Source organism: Podarcis filfolensis (assembly GCF_964270895.1).
Source record: "Podarcis filfolensis genome assembly, chromosome: 18".
NCBI lineage: Eukaryota > Metazoa > Chordata > Lepidosauria > Squamata > Lacertidae > Podarcis > Podarcis filfolensis.
Window position 1 is genome coordinate 11,626,707 of NC_139622.1, and position 11,905 is coordinate 11,638,611.

At 46.6% G+C, this 11,905-nt stretch overlaps 1 protein-coding gene across 1 annotated transcript; it reads left to right on the forward strand.

Annotated features, from left to right (window-relative positions):
- The first annotated feature begins 4,042 nt into the window (after positions 1–4,042).
- UQCR11 (ubiquinol-cytochrome c reductase, complex III subunit XI) lies at positions 4,043–7,813 on the forward strand. Its single transcript, XM_083595017.1, has 3 exons — positions 4,043–4,208; positions 5,397–5,546; positions 7,639–7,813. Exons 1-2 carry the CDS (start codon positions 4,159–4,161, stop codon positions 5,515–5,517), a joined length of 171 nt encoding a protein of 56 aa, XP_083451143.1. The 5' UTR covers positions 4,043–4,158; the 3' UTR covers positions 5,518–5,546; positions 7,639–7,813.
- Positions 7,814–11,905: the final 4,092 nt, after the last annotated feature.

An 11,905-nucleotide genomic window follows, 5' to 3' on the forward strand; every position in this document is an offset into this window, starting at 1 on the left:
TCGCATTTTTTTCCTGGTTCTCTCACTCCACCACCCCTCTCATTCCTAACCTTGACGGGAACGTTGAGTTCTTCCTTTTATTTTTAGGTGGGAATAAAAGGCTGCCATCCTAGATTCCACTTATTGAACTCAATAGGAATTACTTCTGAGAAGATGATGTTTCAGGGAGTTTTTATCTAAGGTTGCCACGCGTCTGGGATTCAACCGGCGAAAGCAGCCTGTTAAATCGGCAAAATGTCCCGGATTTCGAAGTTGTTTGCAATCACTTTTGTTCAGCAGAGCTGAGTTTAGCAAACTTGAACAACTTTGCGTTTCCTTAAAAAAGAAACAGCTTGTTTTGTCGATTTTACGAAAATCACCCGGATGTCATTTTCGCCTCTTTAATCCAGGACATTATTGGGCAACTCAAGAAGGATTTCCTTTTGTCCGTGAAAGAATCTGTATTTTAAAAGACTTTTGAGGGCTGCAGCCCTGACTCCCATTTACCTGGGAGCAAGACCTATTAAATACAGAAGTTCCAGCGATCAACTCATAGACACCCCTATCCTGAACGCTTTGAGAGATGCTGCGGGTCAGTGTAGACAATATTGAGATGAACCCAAGGGATCCCAGCTGCTAACATCCCACTTGCTCTAGGAAAAGACGTTTCCCACCCATAGCTGTCAACTTTTCCCTTTTCTTGCAAGGGATCCTATTCGGAATAAGGGGATTTCCCACTGTTGCAGGAATTTATGTATAGGTTTTTGGGGGGATTTGCCCCTCCAGCAGATCTCATGCACATGCAGCCCACTACCAAAACCAGCACCATCGCTTTTGTGACTTTTGTGATTTGTCCCCACAAAACATCACAGTTTCTTCCTATCTATTCCAAGGGTCTCTGCTGCAGGATACCAAATGTAAGAATTCACTGATCAATGTACCTATGTACTGGCTCACTGGGAAAACTTCAGAAATTCATCTAGACCTGTGAGCTCAGCTCCTCAGCAGCCCCTCTGCCTGAGTGATAATCCCTGGCATCCTGATACCTGAGTGCCAGACAGGTAGCCATTCCAGAAATAACAAACCCAGATGAAGACAAAAGGGTGTGATGAACTTGGCTGGGAAACAGGGAAATGTAAATATCTCTTTTGTTCCACTTGATGGGTGTTTGGTGGAGGGCAAGGGGAACCATGGGCCAGGGTCCAGGATGCTCAGATTATGGCCACCAGACCTCCCCTTTCATGATGTATGAGTGATGTAGTTTTGGGGGGTGTAATATGGGGATTGGAAGGGACGCGGGTGGTGCTGTGGTGAGCTCCCGTTGCTCGGTCCCTGCTCCTGCCAACCTAGCAGTTTGAAAGCACGTCAAAGTGCAAGTAGATCAATAGGTGCCACTCCGGCGGGAAGGTAAGCGGCGTTTCCGTGCGCTGCTCTGGTTCGCCAGAAGCGGCTTAGTCCTGCTGGCCACAGGAGCCGGAAGCTGAATGCCGGATCCCTCGGCCAATAAAGCGAGATGAGCGCCGCAACCCCAGAGTCGGCCATGACTGGACCTAATGGTCAGGGGTTCCTTTACCTTTACCTAACATGGGGATTAAAGGTAAAGGTCCCCCTGACCATTTATCTACCTATTTATCTACTTGCGCTGGTGTGCTTTCGAACTGCTAGGTTGGCAGGAGCAGGGACCGAGCAACAGGAGCTCACCCCATCATTGCAGGGATTCGAACCGCCGACCTTCCGATCGGCAAGCCCAAGAGGCTCTGTGGTTTAACCCACAGCACCACAGCAGCTAATAAAAGTTTGGGTTCTCTTTTGTTAATTAAATATTTAAATTAAATAGTGGCCCAGCTGCACAAGGGGTGGGTGTGTGTGTGTGTGTGTGTGTGTGTGTGTGTGTATTGCACCAATATCTATTTAAATTAAATAGTGGCCCAGCTGCACAAGGTTAAGTGCAACTGGTTCACTTTGCACAAGTTCATTTGGTGCATTTTCCAAATGTGGAGTTTTTGAAATGGCTGGTGGGATCCTGGCTGCTCTCATTGCTTTGAAACCTCAAAAGGATATTTGGAAATTATGCCTGGTGCATTACTTTTGCAGGCATTTTGTTAAGTGTTCCTGCCCTTAATACTGCATTAAAGAGTTTGAGGTTGCGGCCACAGCCCCTCTGGCCGGTTATAGCTGAAATTCAACGTTATTATATCTAAAGGGAGCCCTTTCCTGATATTAATCAGGCACTGCAGTAGACAGCGCACTCCCCGCTCGCCTTGAAAACAAAACAACTTGGCGGGGGTCCTTCGACGAGGAGGGCAATGGAATGAGGTAGAAAGCCGGCGCCGCGCAGGCGCGTTAAAGCAAAGCGGCCAATGCTTGACCATAGATCTTTTTTTAATGTAGAGTCGCGCGCCTACAGTCTTCTTGCGAGGTTGATTTTAAAATATATCTATATAGATACAGTATATATATTTTTGCGTGTGGTCTCTCTCTCCCATTCAATAAAAAGCAGGCGGCAAACGTATATTTTTTTTTGCATTTTAGAAATACTTAAAAGCGTATAACATTCAGATCAAAGGAATGCCAGATTTGGGGCATTTGCAGCCCAACTGAGTGGTTTTTGGAGATTTTTGCCTGGGATTCATCAACAATCGCCAGACAATGTCAATGAATCTTGTGGTTTTATCTTGTGAACTGCCCTGAGACCTTGGGGAATAGGGCAGTATGATAATAAATATTATTATTATTATTATTATTATTATTATTATTATTATTATTGCAGGCAGAGTCTGAAAGTCCATGGCTGATGTATGGCACTCCAAGAATGCTAATATATTCCTAGCATGCATTGATTTGATTTGATTTGATTTCTGTTTATTATATTATTTGATGGTGATGATGATGATGCTGTATTTGTGATGTTCTATCATGTTATCCCCAGCAGTGATGTATGGAAGTGAGAGCTGGACCATCAAGAAGGTTGATCGCCGGAGAATGGATGCTTTTGAATTCTGGTGCTGGAGGAGACTCTTGAGAGTCCCATGGACTGCAAGAAGATCCAACCTCTCCATTCGGAAGGAAATCAGCCCTGAGTGCTCACTGGAAGGACAGATCCTGAAGCTGAGGCTCAAAGACTTTGGCTGCCTCATGAGCAGAGAAAACTCCCTGGAAAAGACCCTGATGTTGGGAAAGATGGAGGGCACAAGGAGAAGGGGACGACAGAGGACGAGATGGTGGGACAGTGTTCTCGAAGCTACGGACATGAGTTTGACCAAACTGGGGGAGGCAGTGGAAGACAGGAGGGCCTGGCGTGCTCTGGTCCAGGGGGTCACGAAGAGGCGGACACGACGAAACGACTCAACAATAAAATCATGTTATCGCAAATGAAAAAATCAAATGCAACATGGGTAAATACTGGCAATCCACTACATCCTTTGGGCCAGAAACTAGGCAAATGATGATGATCATATTATTATTATTATTACTTACAGGTAGGTAACCGTGTTGGTCTGCCATAGCCAAAACAAAACAAAATAAATAAATAAAAATTAAAAAAATTCCTTCCAGCAGCACCTTAGGGACCGACTAAGTTAATTATTGGGATGAGCCGTTTGCGTGCATGCACGATAATAATAAGTTTGTTTATTATTAATTCTTGTTATTATTATAGCAGCTGTATTTGAGATGGTCTATCATAGGCTGATATTAATAATAACAACGAATAAATGCAGAAAGAAAGAAATACAATAAAGCTGCATTTGTGGTGTTTTATCATAGGCTAATAATAATAATAATAATAATAATAATAATATTAATAATAATAGACTACACTGCAAGGCTGTCGTCCAGCTCAACGTGCTCGCCTAGGACTTGTGCCATTACGCGGCTTTGGCCGCTAGATGGCGCTGGATTCCGTTCAATGGCGCGCGGAAAGCAAGCTCGCAATCCGGCGGCGCGTTGGCGACTCTTCTTCAAGTCTACATGCACGAGGAGCGGAATGGACGACGTCGAGACGCTGCGCACGCGCGCGGACGTAACAACGGAGCGGGGCGGAAGGAAGGCACGCACGCACGCACGCCGGAAGGAAGGAAGCGCACGCACGTCGGGAGGGGAAAGAGGAGGTAGTGCGCAGGCGCGAGGGAGAGGTGACCTTCCAGGCGGAAAGGCGCCAGAGCCGGGGGGCGAGGAAGGATGCTGAGCAAGTTCATGGGTCCCCGTTACGGGCAGCTCCTGCGCAACTGGTGAGGGGGGGTGAGGGGGGCGGGGGGGTAAAGGTCGGAGGAGGGGCGGGGCCTCGCTTTGGCCCCTCCCAGCCCTGCTCCAAAGGGTGGGGGGTCACCCAAAATTAAACCCCCACCCCCAAAATTAATTTTCCCACCCCAGAATTAAACCCCCACTCCCAAAGTTAAGCCCCCACTCCCAAAATTAAGGCCCCCCCTTAAATTGGAGGAAGTTGGATACACGTGTACTGGCTTGCTGGGAAATTCAGAGCCAGAAATGACATTCCCCCCCCCCAGTTAACCTGCGGAACTCCCTGCCACAGGAAGCAACCGCGGTCAGCTTTGGAAGAGGGTTCCTTAGAATTCCCCTGCCTGCTCCCCAAAGCAGGGTGGTGGGGCAGGGCAGGTAGTAAAGGATAGGATAAAGGTAAAGGGACCCCTGACCGTTAGGTCCAGTCGTGGCCGACTCTGGGGTTGTGGCGCTCATCTCGCTTTACTGGCCGAGGGAGCCGGCGTACAGCTTCCGGGTCATGTGGCCAGCAGGACTAAGCCGCTTCTGGCGAACCAGAGCAGCGCACGGAAACGCCGTTTCCCTTCCCGCCGGAGCGGTACCTATTGATCTACTTGCACTACTGGTGGCCCAGTAGACCTGAAGTAGCGTCTCCACCCCCATCGTTCTGCCTGGACACTGAGGTCCAGCTCCGAGGGCCTTCTGGCGGTTCCCTCCCTGCGAGAAGCAAGGTTACAGGGAACCAGGCAGAGGGCCTTCTTGGTGGTGGCACCCGCCCTGTGGAATGCCCTCCCATCAGATGTCAAGGAAATAAACAACTATCTGACTTTTAGAAGATATCTGAAGGCAGCCCTGTTCAGGGAAGTTTCTATCGACCGATTTTTTAAATGTATTTTTAATCTTGGAAACCGCCCAGAGTGGCTGGGGAAACATAGCCAGATGGGCGTGGTAGAAAAAATAAATTATTACTATTACTCCTCCTCCTCCTCCTTGGAGGCTTTTTAAGCAGAGGTTGGGTGGCTGTCTATGTCAGGGATGCTTTGGCTGAGATTGCTGGGTGGGGTTGGACTGGATGACCTTTGGGTGTCCCTCCCAACACCCCTACGGTTCCGAAAGCTCAACGCGAACCGCGCGTGCTTCCGCCTCAAACATGCCCAGAGGTATACGAGCGCCGCTTCTGTTCTCTCTCCTTCCCGCAGGGTGCCTACGTTGAGCACATGGGGCACCGTGGGCGCCGTGGGGCTGGTGTGGGTCACGGACTGGAGGCTGATCCTCGACTACGTGCCTTGGATCAACGGCAAGTTTAAGAAGGACGACTGAGCGGAAAAAAAGCCCTTCTCTGCAAGTAGGTGGGTCCTCTTTGGATAATGAATCTGGGCTTTTTGCGGCCGCGACTCTCGTGCTTTGGAATCGGTTTTTTTTGGGGGGGAGCACGACTCCCCTTGGCAAATACCTTATTTTTCGCTCTGTAAGACGCACCAGACCACAAGACGCACCTAGTTTTTGGAGGAGGAAAACAAGAAAAAAATATATTCTGAATCTCAGAAGCCAGAACAGCAAGAGGGATCTCTGCGCAGTGAAAGCAGCAATCCCTCTTGCTGTTCTGGCTTCTGGGATAGCTGCGCAGCCTGCATTCGCTCCGTAAGACGCACACACATTTCCCCTTACTTTTTAGGAGGGGAAAAGTGAGTCTTATAGAGCAAAAAATACGGTATCCCGTCCCCCACCTAGGGACTGGGAAGCGTCCCTGCAAATGGGGTTCTGCAGCGCCGGGAACGACTCCCCTTCTGTGTTTTAATGTTATATTTTAGTCTTGTTTTTAAAGCTATATTTCAATCATTTGTTTTTATATTTGGTGTTAGCCGCCCTGAGCCCGGTCTTGGCTGGGGAGGGCGGGGTATAAATTAAATTTATTATTACTGTATTTTTTGCTCTATAAGACTCACTTTTCCCCTCCTGAAAAGTAAGGGGAAATGTGTGTGCGTCTTATGGAGCGAATGCAGGCTGCGCAGCTATGCCAGAAGCCAGAACAGCAAGAGGGATTGCTGCTTTCACTGCGCAGCGATCCCTCTTGCTGTTCTGGCTTCTGAGATTCAGAGTATTTTTTTTCTTGTTTTCCTCCTCCAAAAACTAGGTGTGTCTTGTGGTCTGGTGCGTCTTATAGAGCAAAAAATATGGTATTTATTATTAGACACGGAGCCCAAGCGAGGCCCCTTTGCAAGCTGCGAGGCAGAGAGCGAGGGGAGTCTGCGGCTTGTGTTTCTCTTGAGAAACGAACGAGCGCATGGGGAAAATGGATCGCTCCGTCGGTTGGAGCGTAGCTGCTGATGATGTCAAAGTTGCAGGTTTGGTCCCTGTATGGGACAGCTGCATCGTCTGGGGAACCACCTGCTACTAGAACATGGGTAGGCAAACTAAGGCCTGGGGGCCAAATTCGGCCCACGGACGGTCCGGGAATCAGCGTCTTTTTACACAAGTAGAATGTGTCCTTTTATTTAAAATACATCTCTGGGTTATTTGTGGGACCTGCCTGGTGTTTTTACATGTGCTTTTATTTAAAATGCATCTCTGGTTTATTTGTGGGGTATAGGAATTCGCTATTTTTTTTCAAAATATATTCTGGCCCCCCACATGGTCTGAAGGACAGTGGACTGGCCCCCTGCTGAAAAAGTTTGCTGATCCCTGAACTAGAACTTTCTTATCCATATTGAGCTTCAGTTCAGGCAAGCAAGTCTGGGGAACCACCTGCTACTAGAACATGGGTAGGCAAATTAAGGAGCGGGGACCGGATCCGGCGCAGTCGCCTTCTAAATCCGGCTTGCAGACGTCTGGGAACCAGTGTGTTTTTACATGAGTAGAACATGCCCTTTTATTTAAAATGCAGCTCTGGGTTATTTGTGGGGCATAGCAATTCGTTCCAAGGGGCATCTTCACTTCACACGTGCCCGATAAATGTAAAGGGACCCCTGACCATTAGGTCCAGTCGTGACCGACTCTGGGGTTGCGGCGCTCATCTTGCTTTATTGGCCGAGGGAGCCGGCGTACAGCTTCTGGGTCATGTGGCCAGCAGGACTAAGCCACTTCTGGCGAACCAGAGCAGCGCACGGAAACGCCGTTTGCCTTCCCACCGGAGCGGTACCTATTTATCTACTTGCACTTTTTGTGCTTTCGAACTGCTAAGTTGGCAGGAGCAGGGACCGAGCAACGGGAGCTCACCCCGTCATTGCGGGGATTCGAACCGCCGACCTTCTGATCGGCAAGCCCTAGGCTCTGTGGTTTAACCCACAGCGCCACCCGATAGCTAGGGGCAAAATGCTAATTTTGAACACCGGCTGTGCCAAATCTTCTTCGGCTGTCCTTATTGTCTGAGCGATTCCTGCAAAGCACCAGAGCATTTTTGTGACATCCTTTAATTGTTGTCCTTTTCCCTCCCTTTTGCAGAGCAACCCGTTTGGGCTCAGAGAAGCTTCCTTTTTCTGCCTGCTGGCGCTTCGAAACTGTGAATCCTTCAAACTGCCCAGCGGCGCCGAAACCTTCCTTTTTCCTCTCACCAAATGGGCAGATGCTGCGCCGATAATGTCACCATGAATAAAGCCTCTTTTAGCGCACGGGAAAACGTGCTGTTCTTGTAGACGTTTTGCTTCCCTGCAGGGTCAAATGTCGCACAAATCACGGCGCAAAAATCTCACACGTTGGCCGATGTGGAAGCCTTTTTGCGCACAGGTCATGGATTTGAATTTGCCACTTTGCGGTGGCCTGTTTCACGGTGCCGACTGGGGTGCACAGCCTTCTTCCTGCCATCGGAATTTCAGCAATTTAGGTTCCCATCTGCCCTTTACATCTTAAGCGGAATCATAGAGGTTTTTGCCCCCCAAAGTCCTGGGAACTGTAGTTTGCAAAGGGCTGTTAGGAGACTCCTATTCCCCTCAGTGGAATCATCGAGGCTTTTGCCCCCCAAAATCCTGGAAACTAGTTTGCAGAGGGCTGTTAGGTGACCCCCATTCCCCTCGCAGAGCTGGAGTTTCCAGAGGAGTTATATTCCAGAAATCATAGTTCTGTGGGGGAGAATAAACGTCTTCTAACAACTGCAGTTCCCAGTATTCTTTTTGCAGGAAGCCATGCCTGTTTATGACGCTGCCTTAAATGCAGAGGGCACCTTGCGCCGTTGCTGCTTCCACGATACCCGTGAAGCGTTAAAATCCTGGATTCATGGCGGTAGAAACTCAGGTATATTAGCCAGGTGCCAAACGACTCTTTAAACCAGGCCAAAACGGAAGGTCTCGTTGCCATTTAGGGGCAAGGCGGCTGCTCTAAAGCATGGAGGGGCAAACTAAGGCCCAGGGGCTGGATCCGGCCCAATTGCCTTCTCAATCCGGCCCACAGACGGTCTGGGAATCAGCCTGTTTTTACATGAGTAATCCCTTTATTTAAAATGCACCTCTGGGTTATTTGTGGGGCCTGCCTGGTGTTTTTACACGAGTAGAACGTCTGCTTTGATTTAAAATGCATTTTTTTTCGTAAAAGTGTGCGGGCGTCGATCCCTTCCGCCTCCATGCAGAAGGGCCAGGGCCGGATTTAGGTTTGATGTGGCCCTCAGCTCCTGAAGGTCATGGGCCCCTTTATATGTCCAGCTGTCCTTTGTCAACAACAAATTGTCACTGTTTTTGAATATATGCTATATGGTCATTTACGGACCTAACAGGTATCTCAAGCCGTTTGCACACCACAAAATATGTATTTTATCCAAGTCATTGTTGAACTGAAATACAATTAAGAAGTATATTAACTGTGAAATACAATTAAGAAGTATATTCATAGTGAAATAATTATTAAGCTTCAACTTAACATGATTTTTTATTCATAACAAACTGAACAATGCAAACACATTGGCATTTGGCGATAGCAAAAAGTCCTTTAGAAACACAATTTACAAAGACTCAGAATCTAGTCTCTAGTACTTGCTATAACATGAAATAATACTAGGTGTAAATAATGGGTAGGCAAACTAAAGCCCCGAGGCCGGATTCGGCCCAATCGCCTTCTCAATCCGGCCCACGGACAGTCCGGGAATCAGCATGTTTTTACATGAGTAGAATGTGCGCTTTTATTTAAAATGCATCTCTGGGTTATTTGTGGGGCATTGGAATTCATTCATATTTTTTTACAAAATAGAGTCCGGCCCCCCACAAAGTCCGAGGGACAGTGGACCGGCCCCCTGCTGGAAAAGTCTGCTGACCCCTGCTCCAAAGACTTGCTTCCCAACGCAACTTTTTGCTTCCTGGAATTTGTCCCGGTAAAAATATCGCAGGTAGAATCCTACAGGGTGTGTATTGCAAGTGCGTGAAAACGGCCCGGATCCGAGGATCCACCAGGCAGGCCGCTTGCGGATGGCGGGTCGCAAGGGGGGCTGAGAGCTGGGTGCGAAATGCGCCGGGCGGATTTCGAACCCTGAAATTTTGGGGTGTGGGTTGAATTTGAACCCTGGCGAGTGGCTGGGGAGACTCAGCCAGATGGGCGGGGTATAAATTTTATTATTATTATTATTATTTTATTATTTGCACCGGGAGAATCAATCCTAGTGCGGCATTCGATCTGTACAGCGGGACGACGGCAAGTGGCCATCTTTTCTTCCTTCAAATCACATTTTTAAGAAGAACCCGAGAGCGTAAATTTAGTTAATCAAAACGGACGCGCGTAAATTGGTTAATCCAGAATTGATGAGAAATCTCTGGGGCACACAAAAGCCGCGAAAGACTACAATTCCCATCAGCCCCTGCACCCAGCATGGCCCACGGCCAGGAAGTTCTAAGCCAGCAATGTTTGGGGGAGACATTTCCCCACCCAGAGGCAGATTTAGGGGAGCACGGTGTCCAAAATGGGGTTCTCAAGCCATCGGCCCTTTAGGTGCATTTCTCACCTGCTTTGCACAAAAAGGTGTGCAAAAAATCTCTGCCTTTTGTGGGCCTAGGAGCCTCAACCACTAATAATAATAATAAAAATAATAATAATAATTTTATTTATACCTCGCCCTCCCCAGCCAAGACCGGGCTCAGGGCGGCTAACACCAGGTATAAAACAACTGAAATTAAAACATTCTTTTAATTTACGTTAGCAAACAGATAGGAAAAATAAGAGATCGTAAAAATATAAATTAAGTTTAATTTCTGTAAGGATATAGAACATTGCTTGCATATGGTTTTTGTTCCCACGGTTTATATTTTTGCTTCTTCCAAGAAGACGTGCACCATATTTGTTATTTAAGATTTGTCAATAAAGCATCGACAAATAAAGGAAACACACGCACACAAAGAGAAACCAGTTCCCATTATTCTTTTGCCAGGACGTCCTTTAAATGGAGTTTGTTACGTTTTCTCTGGCAAGTTGTGGGTGACGCTTTTGCAAATTTGGGGGTCGCTGGGCGAGATGTGGGGGTATATCACTGTCCCATCACAAAAGCTTTTTAATTTTATTTATATATATATATATATATATATATATATATATATATATATATATATGTATATATATGTGTGTATATGTGTGTATATATGTATGTGTGTGTGTGTGTGTGTATATATATATATATATATATATATATATATATATATATATATAAAAGACAATTTTCTTGTTTTGGAGCATTTCTATACATAATTTAGAGTGATTCCATCATGCTAAGGCCACATAATTTCTAAATTGCAACGCGTACAATTTATGCATTGGCAGACCACTCCGAATAAGCACGTCTACTCGGGAGTAAGTTCCACAGGGCTGACTCTCTGGGGTAAGAAAGAGACGTCTTTTTTGAGCCTTACTTTTGAGTAACACTGTAAAAAGAGTCCCAGAAAGCCTTTTTCTTTCTTTCTTTCACATTCTGAGTTGCATTTCTGCTTCTATTGCAACATTTAGGGGTAAAAATAATAATAACATGTATTAAATGGTGTTGTTAATTAACAGGAGGCATAAAACACCTAATGGAAACTGCGGGTTTTGCCAATATTTAGGTTTTTTTTCATATTTCAAAACGTGAAAATCCAGACACAAAGGCTTTTTTAATTATTATTTTCTGGCTCAACAGCTTTTGAGCGGAAAAAAACACTTTCTTATTTTTATTTTAATAAGTTTTTTTAAAGGAAAAAAACAGTTTCCGACAGCAGAATCGGGGGAAATTCTGGATGTAACTAATATTGAGCTGGTCAAGGTAAGCAGAATTTGCACCTAGTATGGGAAAGGCAGAAATTCACCGGTTAAGCACCGCTTGCAGAGAAAACCTCACCTGTTGAATTTCTTCCTGCTCTGACAGCACAGGAACCCTAAAAGGGGGGGGGAATAGTGTATATTAGGTGAAAAGGCTTTTATTTTATTTTTTGAAGGGGGGTGCAGAATAGAAACTTTGGGCTCCTCTTTCACTTTGGGGGGTTTCCGTTCAATTAAATCACACTCCTAACGAGCCCCACCGAAATGATTGGCTCTCAAATTCAGTGGGTCTACCCCCTTGGCACCGAGATGGTTTGCCCTTGGAGAGAAGGTAACCTCACCTGTTGAACTGATGCATCACCTGTTGAATTCCTTCCTGCCCTAAAAAAAAGAGACCAAAATGTTGCATATTGGGTGGAAAGTATTTTTTTTTTTGTTGGGGGGCACAGAACAGAAACTTGGGGGGCTTCTCTCCCACTTTGGGGGGGGTCCCATTGCATTACAGCTGCAA

Excerpts from the sequence above, each read along its gene's own strand:
- UQCR11 (XM_083595017.1), top strand. The coding sequence starts at position 4,159 with ATGCTGAGCAAGTTCATGGGTCCCCGTTACGGGCAGCTCCTGCGCAAC. Across the intron at positions 4,209-5,396 it reads GGGCAGCTCCTGCGCAACTG|GGTGCCTACGTTGAGCACAT; the intron begins GTGAGGGGGGGT and ends TCCTTCCCGCAG.